Genomic DNA, 26,751 nt, shown 5'->3' with positions numbered 1-26,751 from the left:
ACATGTATAAATTCACTTAGCCTAGCAACTCCCAATGTATTTCACCATAATTCATCCTGCCCCCTTCCCACTAGAGCTTTTCTTCTTGGTGTTCTAACTAATATTTTCTGTAGTTCAGAAGAGGTCATAAAAATGGATATCACTGCTATGTGAATTGGTTTTTCAACAAATATTTGATAGAAAGAATGAGACATTTTAGCATCCATGAAGGACAGGACAAAATGGAAAATCTTTAAATTGTACTGGGAAATTCTGAGGTCATACTCCACAAATGGCATATTAATAATGGTTGCTCCTCCTCTGGAACCATCTGATGTAAGAAATGGTCAGTTATCTTTGCAAAGAGGTTGGAAAGCAACATTGTGAAGATACCGGACAAGTGAACAAGAAACACCCCCACCCCATGCTGTATCTTTAACCATAAGGGGGGCAGAAAGGGGAATTGGGCAAATAAACAAAGAACCACTTCGTCTTTGCTGACATAAAATTAGCCTAGTTGTAGAAGAGATAATCTATAGCTGTGGAAGCAGTGATAAGCATTGCTCAAGGGACAAGGGACAAGAGGCTCATGAAACACAGCTTGGAGTGACACAAATATCACACTGGTGATCCATGAACTCTGGAAGCATAGCTTTGACTCTCTTATTTGTTCTCCTCACTACCACTCAGTAATGATAAAAGAAATACAAACGATAAAAACCATCAAAGCAACAGTGGTGGGAAAAAAGAAATACTGACACTCATTTAATTGTCATCATCTTTGGAACCGTTTCCCATCACCAACAGCAGTGGCTAACAGTGGCAAAGTTGTTGTGATAGGTAAATGCCATTGTCAGTGGTGCCTGCACCTACAGAAAAAGCAGCAAAGACAACTCAGCACACTGAGTCTCACTGGATTTGACAAAGGAAAATGCACTTTAGCACCCAACCTAGTACTTCTACTGTGTGTGTGTGTGTGTGCGTGTGTGTGTGGAAATGAACGAGAGGACTGTTTTGATCTATGTTCAGTAGAAAACTAATATTACAAAAAATTAAACTCAGACTTGATTCCTTCCTAGTCATTCTTCTTCTAAATGTTACCTTTTATTTTTTTCACATTCAAGTTTAGTTTCTGAGAGCTGAGAGACTTCATCTCTGTTCTTAAGCCCCGAGATACTTTACATCTAGGCAGCTCAGGAGCAGAAAGATCTATGAAGAGTTCAGAATCTTCCAGAATCATCTTTGTTTGCTTATCTCTTTGTGTATCTTGGGAGTTGTTATAATAATGAGAAGGAAAAGTGGAATTCCCTGCCTCTGTCTCCCAAGGGGGTGAGGAATGAAAACAGGGAACTCACAGGAGTGGAAGAGGGTCAGGGTGGAAAACACTGGTTCTGGACCTATCTCCTGTTTGGGAGGGAATGGGTCAGCTCAGAGTCCAAGGCATCTAAAGAGTACCACATGCAAGAAAGTAGAAATGTTTTGAGCAATTACAGAAGTACCTAGTTGCCTCATCAGTAGAGATTCATCATCATATGGTGACCTTATAGCACAGAAGCCCAATAAATAAGTGACCAGAAGCTCCTGCAAAAGCCCAAGCCCTCCCTAAAGAACTGCCTTAACTTGGAAAAGCCATTTAAGAACATTTTTCTTATTGCTATAAAATGACATCACCCACCTGACATTACTGAGATTTAAAATACATATAAAAATCATGTAGAATACAGAGTTGCTGGTGCTTAAAGACAATCATAGTAACATTACTAATACATTAGAATTCTGAAGCTTCTTAGCAAGCCCAGGATTAAGAGATTTTTCTTAGGATGATGAATTACTTATGACAAAATAACTTACTGCAGTCAATTAAAGGGTAAAGTTAGGGAGAAGAAAATAGAACCAATTGAGTTTTCTTTAACTCATTAGAAATAAATAAAATGAAAAAAAATAATGGAGGGCTGTTATGGTCAGGTACTATTCCAAGAGCTCATTTGATCTTCACTTATGAGGAGGGTACTACTGTTATCGCCGAATTGCAATGAGGACACTAAAACAAAATGTTATGCTAAAGTCATCCAAGGTTAGACAGCCATGGGGCTCCGTCAGTGTTCTTATGTACCTGTTATATGGCCTCAATGAAATAGCATTCTTTCGGGACAAGAAAAATAGACAGTCTTTGAATCTCCAACCATTACATTCATAGAACTTTATCTAGACATTAAAATGTATATGAGACCACTTTAGAAATTAATAGAAAAAGATCTTATGAGTAAATTAAAATTTGATTTAAACAATTACTTAAGAAAAAGAGGAACAACCCAATTTAAAACAAAACAAAACAAAGGCACTAGAGTTTTTTGCAGGCACAGGAATATGTGACTATATATATATATATATATATATATACAAAATGAGCTCAATCTGACTCATAATTATAAATACGTGATTTGAAATGATGAGATACCACTTTGACTACCACAGTCCAGAAGTAATAAGTGGAGTCCTGCCATACTGGACAGTGAATTATCTGTGATGTTCCTGGACGCTGTCCACTGCCATGGGGAAGCTCCACCAAACCTTCACCCCTACTCTCAGGTAGTGGTTACACTATTAACGTTGGGTATGTATCCTTCTAGAATTTTTTATGCATTTTATACATGTATAAATAGAGAGTTATAGGGCTTTTTGTAAATAATAATGAGATTGTTTTGCAATTTATTTTTTCACTCAGCAATATATCACTGTCATATTCCTATGTTCAAATACTGAGAGCCAAGTTATTTTTTTTTAGTGCAAATCACACATTTTTCACTAACTTTCTTAATGCACTGAAATTCAAAGTTTAATTTGTCATTGAGAATTTACCTGTTATTTTTTTGCATCTTTATTGGAGTATAATTGCTTTACAATGGTTTGTTAGTTTCTGCTTTATAACAAAGTGAATCAGCTATACATATACATATATTCCCATATCTCTTCCCTCTTGCATCTCCCTCCCTCCCACCCTCCCTATCCCACCCCTCTAGGTGGTCACAAAGCACCGAGCTGATCTCCCTGTGCTATGCGGCTACTTTACACTAGCTATCTATTTTACATTTGGTAGTGTATATATATCCATGTTATTATTTTTAATGGCTATTAACACAGTATTCTACAGGATGGCTGTAACGTATTTAACTGATCCCTAGCGATGGATTAGGTTGTTTCTAATCTTCTTTATACAAATAATGTTACACGCCACTACAGTATAATTTTAAAAAATTGTATGTATGACTGATTAAATTTGTTATAAAGCAAAAAAAAAAAAGAAATAATTCCTAGGGTAAGTATTTGGTGGACTGTAAAAGCTGGGGCTTACTTAGCTTGGTCAGGCCTAAGAGGTCTTACTTCTGTAACTGGATCTAAAATTATGGAGTGATTTTAGACAAACCGACGCACCTAAAAGCCGAGAAGACATAATTTACCAAATTACTTAGTGCCCTGACAATGAGAATATTTTCCTGAAGGTGCCCAAGCTGTTCAACAGGAACAGCACACTGTTCTTGCTGACTAACACTAGGTTTTGAGGACACATCCTCAAACAGGAATCAGATCTTTTCAGTGTTAATGCCAAACACACTGTATTTCAGCTTCTTCAGAATGAATCAGTAAGTCCAGCACTTTCCTTATCAAGGCCTTGGCCTGGGCTGCTTCCCTATCTGGAGAGAAATCCAGTCTACCTCTCTGCTGTGATGTATTATTCATCTTTCAAGACACAGACAGCTACTGAAACCTCCCTACTCCGATTAATCACTCCTTGGTTCAATGCTCCAAATACCATCTGGCTACTGCTCTTGGGGTATTTATAGAACAGGTTACACTTATCTACGTATACATATATGCCTGCTTACGAAAATGTATATGAGTACAAGGTTGGAAAATTCTTGAGGTTAAGTGTACATGACTTTTTCAACTTTATATCTCTTACTCAGGCTATTCATAGAGTAGGTACTAAATAATTGTTGAAAATATCTATTCTTTTGTGAAAAAATAACTTAAATGAATACATGAATGGTATGCCATTTTTACTTTTTAAACTAGTAAATGCTAACAAAAGTTATAGCTCATACACTGCTGATGGGTTATTTGTCAACTTGTATCTATAGCTTTAAATATGTATACACACTTTGATGCAACAAATCCATTTCAAAGAATTCATCTTCAGGAAACAACCATGAATATTTCCAAAGCTTTACATTTAGGGTTCTTAGATGCAATATTGTTTATAAGAAAGAAAATAGAAATGAGTTTAATGTATCAATAACATGATAAATTACAGCATACATAAAATGGAATCTCATCTAGCCAATAAGAATAATTCATGACATGGAGAAAATACTCTCCATTATGTGAAAAAAAAATTAAGTCTCTGAAATATGAATCCAACTGAGTGTGCATAGTAAGATCCAATTTTATTAAAAATAAAATAAAGAGAAGAAATGAGATTGGAAGTAAAGGGACCAATATGGTAACACAGTTCTCTCTGGGCAGTGGATTTATGAATGACCCTTTAAAAATTTTTTATGTTGTCAGAATCTCTTTCTGATACATATTGTACCTACTTTGCCTTTTACAGAATAAAACCCGCTAAACACATTTGTGGAATGGATGAATGAATTCATATTACCTCTCTTTAGCCACATAAAGATCTGATGATGTATATTGACCACTTTCTTCTTTTTTCCCCAGAAAATGTTGGAGTGCAGTGGTGTAGAATTTCATTTTGAACGTTTTCCTATAGAATCAACAAATATCAATGTTCTAGGCAACAGGGACTCTGTAGACTTCCTCATGTGCTGGCTCAGTACATAAATGTTCAGATCTGAATGTGGGTGGTTAGTTAAGCAGATGAAATACAAATACATTTTGGAAATCAAGAGGCTGTAAAGAAGATCATAAATGTGGAAAAAGTTCTCCTATTCTTATTTTGTTACTTTCAGGTAAGTCTCTTAAATAAACCCTCATAATGCCTGCCCTCGGTTTCTTCACATATAAAAGAAATGACTGATAATTCTGAATAAACAGCCTTTGAATGTCACATCTGAGGTTAAGATGTCAACTGCCTAATCCCATCAAGGATAACATAGTACAGAAATTTCTGATGCTTCTGATAGAAATACTCCAATGACATTGTTAGGAAAGAACACTTGCAAGATGATTTTTGAAGATTTGAATCAATACTTACATAAATATTGACACTAGTAATAAGTCACATGATAAATACAGATATTTCTTCAGCATACATCTACATATATTCACATCCATTCTGAACAGTTTCACATTTCTGGACTCTATGTAATGTGCTTGGCACAAAGTAGGAGCTCAACAAACTATACCATTTCCTTTTCTATTCATTGCTCTCTTTTTTTTAACATCTTTATTGGAGTATAATTGCTTTATAATGGTGTGTTAGTTTCTGCTTAATAACAAAGTGAATCAGTTATACATATACATATGTTCCCATATCTCTTCCCTCTTACATCTCCCTCCCTCCCATCCTCCCTATCCCACCCCTCTAGGTGGTCACAAACCACCAAGCTGATCTCCCTGTGCTATGCGGCTGCTTCCCACTAGCTATCTATTTTACGTTTGGTAGTGTATATATGTCCATGCCACTCTCTCACTTTGTCACAGCTTACCCTTCCCCCTCCCCATATCCTCAAGTCCATTCTCTAGTAGGTCTGTGTCTTTATTCCTGTCTTACCCCTAGGTTCTTCATAACACTCTATGACATAAATCACAGCAAGATCCTTTTATACCCACCTCCTAGAGAAATGGAAATAAAAACAAAAATAAACAAATGGGACCTAATGAAACTTAAAAGCTTTTGCACAGCAAAGGCAACCATAACCAAGACCAAAAGACAACCCTCAGAATGGGAGAAAATATTTGCCAATGAACCAACTGACAAAGGATTAATCTCCAAGATGTACAAGCAGCTCATGCAGCTTAATAACAAAAATACAAATAACCCTATCCAAAAATGGGCATAAGACCTAAATAGACATTTCTCCAAAGAAGATATACAGATTGCCAACAAACACATGAAAGAATTCTCAACATCATTAATCATTAGAGAAATGCAAATCAAAACTACAATGATATATCATCTCACACTAGTCAGAATGGCCATCATCAAAAAATCTACAAACAATAAATGTTGGAAAGGGTGTGGAGAAAAGGGAACACTCTTGCATTGTTGGTGGGAATGTAAACTGATACAGCCACTATGGATAACAGTATGGAGGTTCCTTAAAAAACTAAAAATAGAACTACCATACGACCCAGCAATCCCACTACTGGGCACATACCCTGAGAAAATCATAATTCAAAAAGAGTCATGCACCAAAATGTTCATTGCAGCTCTATTTTCAATAACCAGGACATGGAAGCAACCTAAGTGTCCATCAGCAGATGAATGGATAAAGAAGATATGTCACATATATACAATGGAATATTACTCAGCCATAAAAAGAAACAAAATTGAGTATTTGTAGTGAGGTGGATGGATCTAGAGTCTGTCATACAGAGTGAAGTAAGTCAGAAAGAGAAAAACAAATACCATATGCTAACACATATATATGGAATCTAAGGGAAAAAAAGAAAAAAATCATGAAGATCCTTTTCTATTTAAACAGCCCATTTCCCTGGAATAAATTAGAGTTTCGTTTGAAAAGGAACACATGTAAAGGCAAAATCTTTAAGTCTTCCAACATATTTGTTTATACAACTATTTTTAAAATGTATTAGGTATTATGCACTTCCTGCTTCCTAAGTGCAAGTATGTGGAACCTGATTTAATCCATCTGCTGATGTCCCGTGGCCATCACATGCTTCTCAACACCCACGCAGATCTTCCTGGCTCTTTTCTGACCCGTTTACCCAGCCCCACATCACCCAGTCCCAGACTCTTCCATGTGCTCATATCTGTTACTCTGTGTTGCAGTTTCTAATAGACTTCCTTTTCCATGAAAAACAAAGTGAAGGGGGAAGGAATCTTTACTCTTGATTTCTCAACTGAAAAATCCTCGTGGCTGACTTTAGTTTTTGAACCTGCACTCAAGTTGTTAACGTTGAGCATTAGTTGCAGAAAATCTGCCCTCCAGAGAAGTCTGCATTGTTATAAACACACAACAAAATAACCTAAAGTTCCCCAAACAAGACTGTGATGTGTTCCAGTATAGCACAGAAACTAGATCTTCATCTGGAGCCAGATACATGTGTGTGCATATATGCCTTGTTATGTTATATACTGTAATGATGAGCACACACTTCATAAGGATGTTATGAGGGAGACAGTAGTGGTACCTTTACTCTACAGGCCAGGAAATGAGGGGTTTGAAAGGTGATGTCACTGGCTCATGGTCACTCAGCTAGCAGTGGAGAGTCAGGACTTGAACCCTTGTTAATTTGATGTACTTTGTGTACTGTTTCCTGGTTCAACAGACTCTGAAAATATAGACGATCTTTGTTTTCTTTTAATGTTCTTGGCACAGTTGGGGGTTATAAAAAATTAATATGTTTGTATTTAAGCAAAATCCTATGACTTGGTCCAACTTTTGATTCTTCCCATTAATTTCCTTAGTATAACCAAAGGTGGTCTTTTATGGACTGATGACTGGATTTTGTGTGAGGATGAACTCTCCTGTGATTTGGGAAAAAAAATCCAGGCATGTTGATAGTTGAGTTCAATTTTAATCTTTTTAGTGAAACCAATTGACAAGATATCTAAGGTTTTATATCATTCATGTCTTTCCTCACTTTAAGTGATGGTGTAAATATATTTTTCACAAATGTATTTGTGAAAGTTGAAAAACAACATAAAATTACAGTATTTTAAAATAGGAAAGAACCTTAAAGATAATCTAGACTTGCCCTTTCATTTCTTACTAGGAGACCTGAGGTTACTAATTATCCCTGATTTCTTCAATACTATAGGGGTTGGCAGCATTGTCAGCAAAATACTTTTTTTTAACAATTGTTGAAATAGCTTATAATCATGCAATTTAGGGGGAAATATATACACACACAAAAATAAATAAATAAATTCTAAAAGTTTAACTAACCTCCAAATCCATCAGGCACATATGTTTTAAGAACAATATTGCAGAAAATTGTTGGCAGTGATAAAGGTTTATTTCCCTCATTTCGAAGAGAAATGTGTCGATAGCCTGCTTGGAGGCCATCCAGTGGCAGAATCCTCTGGCCAATCAGCTTGTTGTTGTCATCATACACTGCAATTCTCAAGACTGCCAGGTCAGGGAGGATCACCTGCAAACAAGAAATGGTACTTTTCGTTGCTTTTTGGAACGCAGCTCCCAAGAATTACAACTCTAGGAATCTGGAGCATATTCATACTGTTCTGAAAGGCTTCTTTATGGTGAATATAAGCCAATGGTCAATTTGCATTCTTAAAGCATACTGTATAAGCTACAATGCCCAAGCCATTGAGAAAGGCAATTGGAACAGGTTGGAATTCATTTCCTGGAAATCATTTCCTGAAAATTTTAGATGGAATGAATGGATGTGAAAGATGACTACTCCAACCCTTGGCATCTTTCCCCATCCCATCCATGTAATGGATAAGCAAAAGGAGACCCTGAGAAATAAAGTGACTTTCCTTTATGTCAGAGATGGTCAGTGACAGCTGGGCCTGGATACTGGGGCTCCTGATTTCTAATCCTGTGATCTGTCTACTACCTGGGCTGCTTATGACATCAAACTCTGTTTTTAAGAATATGGAAAGTATCTTTGAAGAAACACCTCATGTACAAAAGACAATCTATATATAAATTTAGATTTCCCCTTTTCCTTGCACACCTCAGTTTTTAAAACATTTTGGGATATTAAATAGAGTAAGATGGGGCAGCTAGAAGCCTTAACATAGGGAATTCCCTGGCAGCCCAGTGGTTTGCACTCTGTGCTCTCACTGCCAAGGGCTCAGGTTCGATCCCTGGTCAGGGAACTAAGATCCCACAAGCTGTGCAGCACAACAAACAAAACAAAACAAAACAAAAAAAAACCACCACCAACAGAACAAAAACAACATTAACATATACACAAGACATCTACTCTTGCCATCCCCAAACCTAATACATGGCCATAACATCTGAGCTCAGATAGCAGAAGCCCTATTCAGATATTAAAGAGCAACATGACAAAAAAAATCCTATGTTTTTTAATCAAGAATGTCTATTTATTGGCTATGAGCCGCTAAGATATCTCACCTGATTTGAGCACTATGACTAAAGCTAGACAATGAACTGGCTGCTTATTTATGACTAGAGGTTCTAATTTAATTCCAACTTCATGAAGATGAACAGGAGAAACCAAGATTAAATGCATCCAACCTTCAGTCACTATGTTGTTCCTCACGTGGTGATGGGGGGCTTACCTTGTGAGATTAGTGCAATGAACAAAAACAATACCAGCAAGAAGGAAAATAAAGTTAAAGCACTTGGTATCAATGAAAGGCAATGTATTGTAACTTCTGAAGAACAGGGAAGGACGCAAAATTGGCATCTTGTTTCTGGGGCTAGTAATACTGCATGAAAAACCAAGTTTGATATTTCCCTATGCATCAAAAACAATGCCTGAAGCCAACTTTCTGAATTTCTAGAAATGTGTGCAGGGATTATTCATTATGCTCCAAAACACTGACCATACTGACAACAGATCCATCTATAACAAATTGAAAAAAATGGGAATAAAAAAAAAGACACATCACAGCTGTGTATGCAATTCACACTACACTCTGATTATAGAAGAGAAGGTGAAAACGGGGGGAGGGTGTTGCATGGATAATGGTATTCACATAACAGGGAGTGCCTACATGTCAAAATGGCTTGATTTATTGAACTATATTGATCTTCTGTAATATGCTTTCTGTAAACAGGTTAGCCAATTCTGAGGTTGATAATCCCTATTTTTGTTAAGATAAAAAGCTGATTATCTGTGTTGCATGACATACGTATGTCATGCAACACTTGGAAAACCTGTGCCTGAAGAAGAAGCAAGAAAGCATTTTGGTTGGATAACAGAACAAGTGAGAAAGAAACAGGCATTTTTGAGATAGTACTGCCAATGCATGGATTTTTCAATACATTTTCCATTGATGAAAGAGAAACAACTGGAAAAAAAATGGTTACAAGATTAAGGGCCTCCCCAGTGGTTCAGTGGTTAATAATCCACCTGCCAATGCAGGGGACACGGGTTCGAGACCCGGTCCAGGAAGATCCCACATGCCTCAGAACAACTAAGCCCGTGTGCCACAACTACCGAGCCTGTGTTCTAGAGCCTGTGAGCCACAACCACTGAAGCCCGTGTGCCTAGAGCCCGTGCTCCACAACAAGAGAAGTCACCACAATGAGAAGCCTGCACACCGTAACAAAGAGTAGCCCCCACTCGCCGCAAATAGAGAAAGCCTGCAGGTAGCAACGAAGACCCAATGCAGCCAAAAATAAATAAATAAAACAAATTTAAAAAATGGTTATAAGATTAAAAACTGCATCATTACAGAGAATGACTGATTGGTCTTAGGATCAAGGTATAATAAGGAGATAAAAAACAAAAAGACAAAAACAGCACATGACCCACAGGACCTGTGGGTAGCAATGGATACCACACTTTCTGGAGGCACAGGACAATACCAACTGACCCATTTAAGGACATTTATTGATCTCAGTCTAGGTGCAACATCCTACCCATACTCTTGGCTAAAGGAACAGTGCAAGTCACCAGCTGCCACAAGGGCAAGGAAGAGCTCTCCCACATGTGATGCTGTCCACCTGTAGGGCTCCCTCTGAGTAGACTGCTAACCTGGGGCTTGGGCACTGCCATGTGGCAGGTGGGCTCCACCAGGGAGGAAGGAGAGCCAAGAGGGGGACAGGGACAAACTGAAACAATAATCATATGATGGCTACAGAACTCATGCATTAGAAGAACACATTTAGGGTTGAATAACTGTCCCTATATCATGTAGTGTCTCTACATTAAAATGTGGTTCCCAACTTAACAGAGTGAGTCTGACACATTGAAAATACCCTACCTTCCGAAATACAAATGATTCTTCATTGTAAACTGGATTGAGTCCATTGTTCATCACCATGCGTGTTCGGAATTCCTTCCGGATAGTGTCGGTGGGCAACCCATACATATCCACTTCTACATATGTGCCAATTTTTTTATCTGATAAGAACTGACCTGATATGACCTATAGAAATAGGATGAGAGAGAAGTAAAGTCAGTGTAATCATCAGTAGCAAAGAATAATCTGGAAGGAAGAGATTCTCCGTTCATCTTTAGAAATTTTAATTATCTATGGAAATAATGTATTCATTCCTTATTAAACTAAAACATGGTTGAGCAAGCACTACATGCAAAAAACTATTCTAGGCAGAGGTTCTGCCTCCGAGAACTGCCTAGAAAAAGAAAGAGGGAACTATACATGAATCATCTATTACAAAAAAATACTGTCCACAGCATCTTCACCTAAGTGCCCATACCTATGAAATGAAGCAATGGATTCAAATATGCCCTAAGGTCACTTCATAGCTCTGAAATTCTGTCACGCCACACTTTTACTGAATTCTTTCAAAAGTCTTGAGACACACAGAAAGAAAAGCAATGTTAAACTGATGTTGACAATCTTCATACAGGACAGTGTTATTTTTTGTAAAGACCAGTATTAAATTTTATCTATTTTAAAGCTATGGAGAGACTATTTTTCATTTATTTTCCAAATGACTACAGCCACTTATTAGGTTTTTTCACATTATCTAACAGCTAATAATTGTGAAACAGTTTTTCGAGGTATAACTGACATAAAATAAACTGTACATGTTTAAAGTGTACAATGAGATCAGTTTTTACACATGAGCACATCTGTAAAACTATCACCACAATTAAGACAATAAATATTTCCAACAACTCCCAAAGTTCTTTGTGCCCTTTTGTAATCTATCCCTTCTTCCATCTCTGTCTAGAGGAAACAACTGATTTACTTTCTGTTACTATACATTAGTTTGTGTTTTCTAGAATTTAGTATAAGTGGAATCATATAGTAGGTATCTTTTCATTAATAAGCTTTATTTTGATAGCCGTTTATGCTTTATAGCAAAGTTGAGAAGACAGTACAGAGTCCTCATATACCCCTGTCCCTGTACCCACCACTTCCCCCACTATGTGTATCTCGCACCATAGTAGTATACTCGTTACAATCAGTGAACCTACATTGACACTTCATTATCACCCAAAGTCCATAGTTTACATTTAGGGTTTACTGTTGGTGTTGTACATTCTATGGATTTGGAAAAATGTATAATGACACGTATCTACCATTGTAGTATCATATAGAATAGTTTCACTGCCCTAAAATCCCTTGTGCTCTGCCTGCTAATCCCTCCCCCCAACTCCTGATCTTTTTTACCATCTCCATAGTTTTGCCTTTATCCAAAATGTTATATAGTTGGAATCATACAGTGTGTGCAGGGATTATTTTTTTTTTCAGACTGGCTTCTTTCACTTAGTAATGTACATTTAAATTTAATCCATATCTTTTCATGACTCAATAGCTCATTTCTTTTTAGAACTAAATAATATTCCACTGTCTAGATGTGCCACTGATTATTTATCCATTCACCTACTAAATGGCACCTTGGTTACTTTCAAAATTCTGTCAATTATGAATAAAGCTGCTAAAAACATCCCTGTTAAGTTTTTGTGTGGACATAAGTTTTCAATTCATTTGGGTAAATAACAAGGAATACAACTTGCTGGATCATATAGTAAGAGTATGTTGAGTTTTGTAAGAAACTGCCAAACTGTTTTCCAAAGTGGTTTTATTATTTTGCATTCCCACCATCAATGGCCAAGAGTTCCCGTTGCTCCACAGCCTCTACTGGATACGTTTTGATCTGGTGTTTTTCATTAAAAGCAGCTAATAATGTCACTAGTAGAAAAACATGTTTCTCAAGAAAAAAAGAAAGAATTTAAAATCAAAGTTGAGAGCCACACATGGATCTTGCAAATTGACATTAATTTTTTTTTTTTAATTTGGCTGCACCGGGTCTTAGTGGACACGTGGGTTCTTAGTTGCAGCATGTGGGATCTACTTCCAGGCATTGGGAGCATGGAGTCTTAACCACTGGACCACCAGGGAAGTCCCAACATTAAATATTTTAGTTGTAATTTCTTAAGACTTTTCCAAGACCACCTGCATATACATTTATATTATTCTGTGAAAAACAAGCACCTTACCTGCACTGAGCAAGTGGCTGCAATAACCCCATCAACAGGCGTTTCAGAGAAGGGATCAAATGTTCGATCGGGCCGTCTCATGAAATCTGGTTTGAGAAGGTACCTGATGGGACAAAAGTGCAGAAGGATTTTATTTTGTTAGTTACTTTTATAAAGACTAAGAAAACCACTATTCAAGATACTGAATACGTATTTATCCCCAGTTCTAACTTAGGAGCTAGGCTTTTAGGTAGAGGATCTCAAGGACTGAAGAGAATATCCCTGCCCTCTGGATAATCTTAATGAGGAGCAGGGAAGAGCAAATGTCCTCTAGATTCCAGGCTCTGGGACATCTATGATTTCCTGACACTACCATCTTCTCTGGAACTTGTTTATGCTCTTACATGCACAAAATATAATGAAAAACCAACTAAATGAGCTATAGTTGTCAAAATATGGGAAATATGTGATATTATTTATTGTTTTAATTAATGTATTAAATTATGGGATATAATGAGAAGTTTGATAACTACATAGTTTCAAAGTGCCGATAATCATAAGAATATTTTGAGAGATCTCTAACAAAAGTAATGAGATATCTGTGATTTATATCAGTGTCAGAATCAGAGGTACCACTAACATTACTGTGGATTGTTGTCTATTTTCATAACCGTAGGGAATGTAAAGTTTCAGTTAGAGGTAGGTGAAGATAAAGATGTTATTATTTCTCCAATTCTAGCCAGGATAACTAGGTAAGAAAATGAAATAGAAAGGCATCCAGACTGGAAAGAAGTATTTAATACTATTTCTTTTCTCAGATGATATGATCTTATATATAGAAAATCCTAAAGAATCCACTAAAAAGCTATTTGAACTAATAAACGAGTTCAGCAAGCTTACAGGGTACAAAATCAATATATAAAAATCAATTTTATTTTTATGCACCAAGCAATGAACAATCCAAAAATGAAATTAAGTAAACAATTCCATTTATAACAGAACCTAAAAGAATAAAATACTTAGGAATACATTTAACAAAATAAGTACATATACTTGGAAAACCACAAAAAATTGTTGAAGAAAAATTTAGAAGAACTAAATAAATGGAAAGATATCTTGTGTTCATGGATCCGAAGGCTTAATATTGTTAAGATGGTGCTAGTCTCCAAATTGATATGCAGATTCAATACAATCCCCGCCAAAATCCCAGCTGGCTTCTTTATAGAAATTGACAAGTTGATCCTAAAATTCTATTGTAAACTCAAGGACCAAGAATTCCCCAAACATTCTTGATAAAGAAGAACAAAGTAGGAGGTCTCATACTTCTCAATTTCAAAACTTTCTACAAATCAACAATAACCTAAGCATCTTGGTACTGGCAAAAATATAGATATATAAATCAATGAGATAGAATTGGGAGTCCAAAAATAAATTCATATCTATGCTCAACTGATTTTTGACAAGGATGCCAAGACTAGTCAGTGAGGGAAAGAACAGTCTTTAAACAAATAGTGCTAGGACAACTGGATAGCCACATGCAAAAGAATAAAATTAGTCCCTTCTTTCACATCATAAACAAAAATTAACTCAAAATGGATCAAAGACCTAAAAGTAAAAGCTATAACTATAAAACTCTTAGAAGAAGACTTAGGGATAAATCTTTGTGACTTGGAATTTGACAATGGATTCTTAGACATAACGCCAAAAGCACAAGCAAAGAGCAAAAATACCAATACATAAACTTCACTTCATCATAAAAACTTTTACACTTCAAAGAACACTCTCAAGAAAGTGAAAAGACTAGTCATAGAATGAGGAAAATATTTGCAAATCATTTACCTGATAAGAGGCTTGTATCTAAAATATACGAAGAACAAATAACCCAGTTAAAAAATGGGCAAATGATTTGAATAGACAGTTCTACAAATAAAATATACAAATGGCTGGCAAGCACTTGAAAAGATGCTTAATATCATGAATCATCAGAGAAACGCAAACCAGTACCATAATAAGATACCACTGCACACACACTAGGTTGGCTACAATTTAAAAAAGTCAGATAATAGTAACTACGGACAAGGAGATGGAGAAATTGGAGCCTTCATACGACATTGCTGGTGGGAATGTAAAATGATGCAGCCACTTTGGAAAACAGTCTGTAGTTTCTCAAATAGTTAAACATAGAGTTACCATATGACCCAGCGATTCTACTCTTAGGTATACACCCCCAAGAGAAGTGAAAACATCTGTCCATACAGAAACTTGTACATGAATGTTCATAGTGGCATTATTTGTAATAACCAAAAGATAGAAACCATCCAAATGTCCATCAAAAGATGAATGGATATACAATATGAGGTATATCCATATAATGGAAAATTATTCAGCAATAAAAAGAAATAAAGTACTGATACACACTACAACATAGGTGAACCTTGAAACTATTTTGCTAAGTGAAACAAGACAGTCATAAAAAGGTCACATATTATATGAAGCCATTTACATGAAATGTGCAGAACAGGCAAAAATATAGTGACAGTGTGTAGATTAGTAGTTGCTTAATGCTGGGATGGGGGCAGGGGATGTTGGAAGGTGACAGCTAAAGGGTATGAGTTTTCTTTTTTGTATGACTAAAATGTTTTAAAATTGATCTCCAGCACTGTCTGCCCTTTATCCCCACTGGGTATGGTCACAGAATCACACCTTGGCTAGATTCCATAACTTTCCTGAAACTTCTGTTAAAGAACTTCATCTCTCTAAAAGAAATATTTTTTGTTAGGAATGACTATAACCATAGATAAGAAAATTCCACACCAATGCGATCAGTATATAAAGGAAAATAAAAGCACTTTCCCCAAAACTCTAGGTTTGCTTTTAGAAGTAAAAGAATCACAATTTGGGATCAAATCTTTCATATTCCTTAGGAGTATAACTTTCACTAGTTTCAACTCTAGATGATGTCAAATTTATTACTATCTTTTAAAATACAACCAAAAAAGGAATCCCAAGGCATAATATTTTTCCTTAAAGGAAAGTTTAAAGTCATGTTTTTTGGTTTTGACAAAGTTGCCATTCTTTGCTATCTTCAAAGTCTGAATAAAAAAGTGTTAAAAAACAAGCTCACATTCCACTTGGATAAAATAATCAATAAAAAACCCGAGGACAACACTGACTTTTAAATAAAGGATATAGAGAGTTTATAGAATAGTTCAAATATTAAAGATGACATTGAACATTCACCTGTCTCCAATAGAATGCAACTCATAATATTAATATATCAATACAAGGTCTCTGCATAGAAGATATTGTTTTCTATGTTAATAGAGCTTTGATTTGGACCTTTTTTTTGTGGCAACTCTTAACCCTTGGAAAATATGATGACACAGCAAAAACTCAAGACTTAGGATGGGAAGTAAATGAGTGAATACAATTCTACACACACTTCTCCAAGGGAAGCCTACTAGCTTTGCCTGGCCAAGCATCAGACATCAGCTGTGAGGCGAGGTCATGGATCATGGCTCTAGCTTTCACATGGAGGCAGCATTTGGATTCCAGTTGTGTGAAATGAAGGAATCTGCCTTCTGTGAAAGGTGGGACTCGGGGTCCATAAAGGACTGTAGTCCTACGTCCAGTCCAGAATCTCCTAGGGCAGTGGCTGTAGATTCAGGACTCCCTGTGGTGCCTCTCAGTCATTTCTGAAGGGTCAGGAGCCCCTTCTCACCAAAAACAGAGAAATGTCATATTGATGATGTTTCAGTACCAAAAACATTCTTCCACATTCCCTGCTGCTCTCAGACCTGCTTAGAAGAAAACTAATCTGTGAAAGCATGATCCAAAATAAAAGATGTCAGGAGGAAGTGGCAAGAAATCCAAGTCTGATTCTCCAAAGTTGGCAGTTCATTTATATACTTAAAAAATAAAAGAGACTGTGTAGAAGTGATACCGAGCAGGACTCTTTGGGGCTCCTGGACACAAAAGCCTGTCTGTGTCCCCCCATTTTTTGTTTGTAGGAAATAGGCTTCATTCAGCCACCACCACCTTCCCTGAGTTCCAATGAGCAGGTTCAAACAGTTGCTAATCAGGGAAGGGAGGAAATGCAGAGACCAAGGAAGAACAGTCAAGAAACAATAGTGCAGCCTTGGGGCAAGGTCCTGGTCCTCTCGCAAGGGATACACAAAACAATATCTTTGAGCTGGTTTGCAGTTACTGAACCCCCACTAGGTGGGAGACGTTAACTGTATGCTGCCCACAAGTACCAGACCCCAGACCAGTTGGAACCAAGAGGTTCATGATGCTGACTCCCAATTACCTCACCACCAACCAATCAGAAGAATATCCATGAGCTGATCACACCCTCTTTGAACCATTTCTATAAAACTCCTCACTACCCACTCTGGGTTAGGACACACAATTTTGAGGGCATTAGCCCAATGTGGCCCCCTTTGCCTGGCAAAGCAATAAAGCTACTCTTTTCTACTTCACCCAAAACTCCGTCTCGAGATTTAATTTGGTGTCAGGATACAGAGGCTGGATTTGGCTACAGAAGTCTGACAGGATCCCTGGCTTGGGGGTACACTTAGCCAGCTTGTCTTGAATGAGTGTCAATTTCGGGCCTAAGGAGGCAGAGACTGTCACTCACAGACCTGGAGGCTGTGTAGGTCCAGGGACCGTGGGCATCGATGGGGAAGCAGGAGCTGAAGCCCTGGCTTTATGGGAGTGGGGTTTGTGCCACTGCAGGCCTAAAAGGCACAAAATGTCTCTGTACAGAAACACAGCCCTCAGACACAGCCCACAAGGATTTTTTATTTATTTTTATTTTTTTAACATCTTTATTGGAGTATAATTGCTTTACAATGGTGTGTTAGTTTCTGCTGTTTAACAAAGTGAATCAACTATACATATACATATATCCTCATATCTCTTTCCTCTTGCATCTCCCTCCCACCCTCCCGATCCCACCCCTCTAGGTGGTCACAAAGCACCTAGCTGATCTCCCTGTGCTATGCGGCTGCTTCCCACTAGCTATCTATTTTACGTTTGGTAGTGTATATATGTCCATGCCTCTCTCACTTCGTCCCAGCTTACCCTTCCCCCTCCCCGTGTCCTCAAGTCCCTTCTCTACGTCTGCGTTCTTCCCATCTTGCCCCTAGGTTCTTCATGACCATTTTTTTTTTTTTTTTTTTTTTAGATTCCATATATAGGTGTTAGCACACGGTACTTGTTTTTCTCTTTATGACTTACTTCACTCTGTATGACAGACTCTAGGTCCATCCACCTCGCTACCAGTAACTCAATCCACAAGGATTTTTTAAAAGTCCCTGCAGGTGGGCAGGAGAATGACAAGCGTAGTGCAGTGAAAGCCACTGGGTGCCTCAGATGCCCTTGCTCAGTGGCTGGCCCATCTCCACCAGCTATGACTCCTCAGGGGCACAGCACACTCATGAGAAAGATTGCCTCTCTCTGCCCTGTTGGTGACAACCTCTTCCTCCAGGCTGGGTGTGGGGAAAAGGGAATAGCCAGGGGGACACGAGACTGAACAACACTGTTAACATCTCTTGTAGTCAGGCTTCCCCAAGGAACAGTCATAGTTTTTAGTCCCCCTGATGGGACTTGACCTTTTGGTCACATCACCTCAAACACATGAGCACAGAATTCAGGCTAAGGTAGCACCATCCTTGCTCATGAACATATTTTAAAATACTCAATGGTGTGGAAGGTGAGACATTGAGCATGTGAACTATGGCAAATCGGAAACTCCTGAAAAGAAACGTAGTGAAGGCATAGACCTCCTGTTGGTGTAACAGAACAGGACCCTGTGGGGCCTTCCTGGGACAGACTTCGCTACATCCTCTGCCTTAGCTCCTCTCTGAAGTACCTAGATAACAGTGTCTGATGCATATTTCCTGAGTTTTTCAGATGCTAAAACCACCACCAAATGGAAGAAATTAATTTCTTGCACGTGGCTCCCAGACCTCCTGGAGCCTAAGGATTGATAATGTGAACCCCTGTGACACTGCCTTGTTACCTCACCATCAACCAATCAGAGAACTGTGCACAAGCCCAATCGTGTGTGCCCTGTGACATCCTCCCCCCGCCCATCATCTGGCCTTTAAAAATGCTTTGCTGAAACCCTTCAGGGAGTTCAGGGGTTTTAGAGCACTAGCCACCCGTTCTCCCTGTATAGGGCCTTACAATAAACGCTGCACTTTCCTTCACCACAACGTGGTGTCAGTAGACTGACTTTACTGCGTGTGCGCGAGCAGACCCAAGTTTGGCTCAGTAACACTGAGACCCCTTTTATGTGGAAACAACTCCCCTCCCCGTGTCAGGGCAGGACAAGCCATCCAATGGCTGAGGTGAAAGGAAAAGCTCCTTTGGCATCCATGAGCCACAGGAAGGTTCAGGGAGTGAGCACAACCAGCTGTGAACCATGAGGGCTGTCTCTTGGGCTCCTTACAAGCCTGTTGTGAGCAGACGGCTCATTTAATCTTGTGTGATTCCTGCCTGTGATTGGTCATACGGGCTTAAGCTTTTTTACAACCTCACTTTTTCACAGAAATCTGCAGTTCATGAAATACTTCAAATAGACTCAGTTCAAACCCACTGAGCTGTCACAGCAAACCCAGGGTGGCAGGTGTTACCGGCTTCATTTTATCAGCCGGAAATGGAGGTTTAGGGTCTAACACACTTGCCGAGGGCAACAACAGCATGTGGCACACCCAGGGCTCAAACCCGGGTCAGGCTGGAGCCGAGGGCTTTTACCCCCTGCACCACAGCTGCCCCTGGGGTCTCATTGCCTAAGCCTCCACTGGGGGTCCACCCATCAATTTACCTACACAATCTCCTGGTTCTGAATGCTCTGTGCTAAATAACAAAGTAGCTTAAAAAAAAAAAAAAAAAAAACTCTGAAATGTGTATTTAGCTCTTTTCTTCTGACCCATAATTTTCTTCCCCCCCCGTTTTATTGAGATATAATTGAAATATAACACTGTATTAGTTTAAAGTGTACAGTTTTTATTTCTTTCAAAATACACAGTAGAGGCAAATATCCTGTAAGCTGCTATATCCTGATTTGGGTAACAGGGTTTTCACCCATGGGTGTAGGTGAACTGGCGGGCAGGAGGAGGTGGGAGTGGGCATTTTGAAACCATACTTGCTGAAAATTTTATCTTGACTGTTTTTAGTGATGGAAATTAAATATCCAACCAGGGAGGTCATGGACATCCTGACAGTAGCATGGTGGGATGAGACGGTACTCTATTGGATTCATCTAGAGGTCTCTGGGCAGTGGTTTGTGATTATTTACCTGCAGTGCTGCTTGGGGACATTTGCATGGAGAAAAAAAATGGCCACATAGTTTTTTTTCATATGTATAGAATGTTAACTTCGTATTTTCATTTAACCTTTCAGTGTTTCAGTGAAATGAACATTTCCTATTTCACTACTTGGTTTTCAGATTTTAGGGAGCTCTATTTAAGTAACTGGAACAACATTTATAGTGTCATTTTTTGGTAACCATTATTTACAAGACATGCAAAACATGTCCATCAAGAGAGGACAAAACCTTCTTCCTAGCTGAAATAAATTCCACTTGACACCTAGGACTTCATTATATATTAAATCAACTTCATTCCTCTCTAGGTCGTACGTAAAATACACATATTTAATGTCTTTGTCTACCACTGATGTCCAACTGAGCAGATTCATTATCTGTCCTAGCTATAAAAACCTCCACTACTGAATTTAAAGTGAGAGCACTAAACTCTAGAGTGTGTATAATAAACTGCTTAACTAGTCGTTAATTTTTTTTAACCTGCTTAAACAGCGGTCCTGTGAAGAATGTATGCTGCAGATGTAATTTACCTGGGGATTTCATTTGTTTCTATTCCATCCCTCAAACCCAGCTTAAATTCAGCAGCTCCTAATTAAAAATGACACGGTTTCATTACAGCTGTAGTATGGAGTGTGGAACACAGTGACTACAGTTTAAATCACATTACTTACCCGCACGATCCATTATACTCAAATTTTCCCTGATTCAATTGCATCGCTAAATCTGTTAAGAGACAAAAATAATTTAGCATCTCGTCTCCTCGGACAAAGAAGATCTTGATGGGGTGATTTCAAACAACTGAAATCAGATACTGACCCCTGGCTGAAAGGTCTCTTTTTAACACCACAAGGTACTTCTGGGTCTGTTTAAGACATACAACTCTCTCTTCCATGTTGAAATGACCTTGTGTTTAAACTAAACAAAAAAAAATCTGTGTTCATAGAGATCATGTTGGCAATGCTTTAAAATTTGGATTCAATATATGTGTCATATGACTGTTGAATTAGTGTTGAGAGTACAGATGTCCAAGGTGATATATAGTTAGAGGAGATGTGCCTTACCACTCCAGAGGAAGGGTACTCTGGATATACCCAGTAGGGTCATGTGAATATAAAACTCGTTTAAAATAAAAAATAAACTAGGTAAGTATCATGTAAAAATTGACTTAAGGTGACTTCAGGAGAATTCTTCTAGTGGGGTCTAATGGCAGGGCATGGCTTATAGTTTTTCTCTTGCAGGCAAACACAATCTTCTTTCTTTTCATCAGCAAAAGAAATGGGCAGCTGATAATTTTTTTTTTTCTTCTCAAAGTGCTGTGATTAAACCTAACATTATAGAATACAACATACGCTGACCTAGATCATAAGCTGCCTTTGGATCATTTAATCCATATAACGGAGTCACTGACAACAAAGAATGAAACTTGACCCCTTTTTAAGTAAGTAAAATCAGCAGTGCCTTTGAATCTTACTTTGTCTCTGTTAGAAACACTCCAGGGTTGTGCTGGTACCTGGTCATAGTTTAGCAGAGTGAGCACTGATAGGGATGCTGAGCAGAAATCTGAATCCAGCTCCTGATCACTAAGGCAGTATCACCAAGGGTTGGGAAACACAGTCAGGTCACATTCATGCCAAAGGGATGAAAGTCATAGGACCTTTCGATCAGTACAGATCGTAGGGCACAATGTGGATTGAGATTCACAAAATATGGTGGATGGACTTGAAAAAGAAAATGCCCCCCCCAAATGGGGAAACATGGGAGGTACCATCATAGAGCAAAGAACAGAACAAGAAAGGTGTTTTTTTTTGTTTGTTTTTTTAACCAGTATTAAGGACCATGCTGTGGCATTAACCACAGAAAGTGAATACGTTTTGTGGCATATTTCACACCTGTTTTAGGTGAGTAACTAGAGACTATTATTTTTCTATTTTTAATTGCAATCCTAGGCCCTTAAGCAAACTTTGAAAACTTTACAAATTTTGTTTATGCATTCACAAAAGTTGACTGCTCTCCTTGCAGGGAAAAAAAAAAAAAAGATTATATACTGGAAACTTGCCTCAGAATACACTTTGGAGGAACAAGTTATATATTAGTACCTCTAAGGGTATAGAACTCCTTAAACACCATTTTAGCAGAATCTACTCTATAATATTCTGCACTTTTATGGTGAGATGCCACTATTTTGCTGATCTGCTGAATGTTAACAGTGGGAAGGGTAATTTCACAAGGAGAAATGAGTCATAGTTACTGTACAAAAATGCTCAAATATTTCTCACTTCATTCTGTCTCTGGACAAGAAGGTAAGTTTGATCCAAAAAAAAAAGAAAAATTAGACATATTTTGGAAAAAGGGACAATGTTCAGCAGATTAGTCATGGCATTTCCAAAAGGATATTCAATTGAAATCAAAATCTATTATCTTCTACCATTGTTTTATTGCTCTAGTTTGCATTTTTAATTTCTCACCATTCTATAAATACAACAACACTTTGTGTTGCCATATGTCTGCTTCCATGAAAAAAATGCCCACAGCCAACTGATGGCAACTGTTGGCAATGTCCTGTCAAAGCATTCTTGTGGAATTCGAGGTCACTGGACATCAGTTCCTACCTGGGGTTTGATAGTTCAGCGAAACCATCTGGCAGCCAGCGTTCCAGAAAATCTGAGGCATGTAATTACTGGAATCGACTCGGCCTCCCTTGGGGTAAATGCGACTCATTTGCCGTTTGTTATAACTGTGTAACATATTAAGGAAAATGGCAAAAAGAGTATTCCGGCAGTGACAAAGAGCTAAAACAATGAAGATCTAGATCAACAATGTCACACATATGACAACAGAGAACAAATTTCACATGTATAAAGGATGCTTAAGAGAAAAAACACAGTTCACCATGTGGATTATAAAAAAAATCCACATTTGGGCAGGTTTTCCCAGCTGCTGTGGTCTTTCACATACATTATTTTATTAGTTCTACAAGCACAATAATATACTAGCCATTTTTCTATTTTAGAGATTCTTGCCAAACCCAAAATTCACCAACCACCTTATTCCACTTAATACATAAGGATACTTCACAAATTCAATCGCATGTGTCTTCAAGTAGCCTAGACCAACTGACTCATTAAAAGAAGACATGTTATAATGAATATTGCGTTCTGTAAAGGAAAGCAAAGATGCACTTAGAAACCCTGCCATCAAACCCTCCCAGAAAGACAAGCAATAAATATAATTACACCCTGAATCATGAGGCCTTAGAGGCAGATGTTTCCTTACTATATCAGTAGCTCCTAATTTCATTAACATCCTGTGGATGGAGATAGCTGACTTAAGAAAAGTGTGATGAATTAAATTTGGAGTCATTAAACCAATTATGTATATACCAAGTGCCATTCACAGCCACCTCTGAAATATGTATTTCCAATGAGAATGATAACTTCTCCAGTCCAGAAATAATTATGAAAAGTCTGAAAATACTTGATACGTTTTTGGAGACCAGCTTTCAACAGAAAGCAGTCTTATAAAAGTATATCTAATGCAAGAGGCTAAACTCTTGGATTGCTACCAAATCCATAGTCTGTCAGAGCCACCTTGTGGACGAGGTAGGGAATGACAACACAAGGCCCCCACATGCCAAGGACATGTCACTATGTGGTCTATGCAATGAAAATAAGGTGAGATGGAACAGTCCATGTGCCCAGAAAAGAAAATGGCAGCAAGTCAGATCACAGCTCACAGCATAATGTAAGAAAAGCAGACAAAAAAAGGCAATAGCATTTAACCTTTGGTGTTACCTTCAGCCACATGGAAACCTTGAAACTTTACGGGCTGTGCATAGTTGATCATTGTGGACAAATATGGATGGATATTAGTGGTAGCACCTACATATTTATAAGATGCCATCCATGCCTGCTCATCTTCTATAGTTACCAGGCCCTACGAGCACAACAAAGGGAATATGCACATCAGTGACTTCAGCAGGACTCTCAGATTTATGCTTCAGACTGCCCCACTAGTGATAATTTGCACACACACACAGATTGAAAGATAAAGACTTCTTTCTTCTTCAGTTATCCTAACTAAAGGATAACTTTAAAAGTTAATGTCCACTGTAGCTCCAAATAATGCAAATGGAGATAATAGTAAAATATGAAGTTTACCTTACATTTGGGGGACATTTTTTAGATTTTCAAAGGACTTTATTCTGGAAACTATACTGAAGTTCAGAGCAATGCTATGAAATATGTATAGCAGGTATTATCATTCATAATTTCACAAGTTCTGGCATAACGTCAAAAACAGTGGTCCTTCAATTTTAGTATAAATCTAGGCTTGTTAAATCACAGATTCTGGGGACCCACTCTCAGAGTTTCTGATAAAGTGAGTCTGGGGTGAGGTCCAATAATTGGCATTTCTAACTAGTTCCCAAGTGCTAATGATATGGGTGGTCTGGGGAACCACACTTTGTTTAACACTGCTTTGGAAACCAAGCCACATACATAAATGGTTTATGGTATTTAAAAAAATGCTTATTCTTAAACTAATGTGAGAACCCACTATACAGGACCTATTAAAACTGCATTGTTTTGCATAGAGGCAAAGAGAAACAACTTATTGTAGTTTGTTTCGTGGTAAATCAGAACAAAAGCAACAAAATCAACAACAAAAATAACACCTTCAAAAGCGATCAACATTTAGTTGAGATTGATACTGAGGAATGAACTGCTGACTCACATGAATCAATTCATTGGTTAAAAAAATAGTCAGGTCATTTGTTTATCTGATAACTTAACATTCTAGATCAATCAAACTGATTGCACCAGTAAAAGTCTGAGATAAATAATCAAAGAATGTAACTTGGGATTTTTTTTAAATAAATGTTTCATATGTCCTGACTCCCCACATAAGGGCAGAGGCATGTCTAATTCCTTTCTTGTGTGTTTAATGATAATAAGTAACACCGTACCATAAGCTAGGTACTGGCCTGAGTCCCTGCATGACAACCTCGCTACTGTCAGTCATCATGTATAGCAAGGATTAGAGTCTGCCCCACTGACCACATGAGAAGACTGAGTCCTTAAAGATTAAAATAACTTGGTCACAGCTACTTAGCTAATAAATATCAGTGATCACAGGTCAACCTGTCCTTTGTTGACCCCAATACCTCATGAAATTCTAGTAGGAGAGAATTTCACAAATATCTTGGGAGAAGACTGAGATCAGACTTAACCAGAATTATTCCAAACAATATTTAGACAGTAAGAAGATAGGGTTTTACTCCAAATAAGATAAGACCCCATACACAACAAGATAGTATTTTCTGAAGCTCTGAAGTGTGGGAATCAAATGACAAGGTACATTTTTGCATCTCACTACTATAATAAACCATATACATTGACTAAAAAAGACCACTTTGATATCATGGACCATGAAGAGGATAAAAGAAACTAAAAATGTAACTTTACTTTCCTTACAATAAAATCAACGTCGAATAATGTTAGATAAAACTCCTAGAATGTGTACAATGTGAAACTGACAAGTTTTCAGAATGTCAATAGAGTCAGAACCAAGATCCCCTTCCTATTTTATTATAATATGAATTGGTTGACCTATAGGTCATTCTTATTTTAAAATTCAGTGTGTTGATGATTATGTACTCTTATTCTAGGAATGAAATCTCAAATTCCAACTATGAAAATGCCTAATTGCACTAAACACTTATTTTTAGGAAAATCACCTTATTTGCCTTCCCTCTGTTTTGTGATTTTATCAGGATATAATCATTTCATCACTGTGATGAATTCTTTCTTTGGAAGACTCATATGTAGATGCATTGAGCATGTAAATATTATACCTATAATACCTATAAACAGTCTGATATTTCATGGGGCAGTGGGTGGGGGAAGATAGACTAACAACACTTCGTACAAAATGCTCAATATTAGAGGCCCACGTACGGTGTCTTATAATGAAAACAAAATGTACAATGAAATTATTTTGTTACCTTTTTGTTGTTTTCATGTTCAAGGTCATCTGAAGCCTAAATTAGAGAAAGATAAAAATAATTTACCTCTCTAAAGGGCAAAATTCCAAATTTACTAGCCATACATCTGTAGATATTTAAATAAATTCAGGTACACTTGTTATTCTATTTGCTAAGATGGGAAATTACT

At 37.7% G+C, this 26,751-nt stretch overlaps 1 protein-coding gene across 1 annotated transcript in view; it reads right to left on the bottom strand.

Moving 5' to 3' along the window:
- PLCB4 (phospholipase C beta 4) overlaps positions 1–26,751 on the bottom strand; it is a 432,769-nt gene that overhangs the window by 50,140 nt on the left and 355,878 nt on the right. The window contains exons 21-27 of the mRNA XM_082644421.1: positions 24,373–24,514; positions 23,652–23,736; positions 23,191–23,315; positions 21,253–21,304; positions 13,270–13,372; positions 11,060–11,224; positions 8,079–8,283 (exon numbers count right to left, since the gene is read on the bottom strand). Of these exons, the coding sequence (XP_082500547.1) occupies positions 8,079–8,283; positions 11,060–11,224; positions 13,270–13,372; positions 21,253–21,304; positions 23,191–23,315; positions 23,652–23,736; positions 24,373–24,514 (877 nt within the window). The remainder of the gene's footprint in view (positions 1–8,078; positions 8,284–11,059; positions 11,225–13,269; positions 13,373–21,252; positions 21,305–23,190; positions 23,316–23,651; positions 23,737–24,372; positions 24,515–26,751) is intronic.

This window comes from Mesoplodon mirus (assembly GCF_964341445.2).
Source record: "Mesoplodon mirus genome assembly, chromosome: 15".
Taxonomy (NCBI): Eukaryota; Metazoa; Chordata; class Mammalia; order Artiodactyla; family Ziphiidae; genus Mesoplodon; species Mesoplodon mirus.
This window is presented reverse-complemented; position numbering and strand designations above follow the sequence as displayed.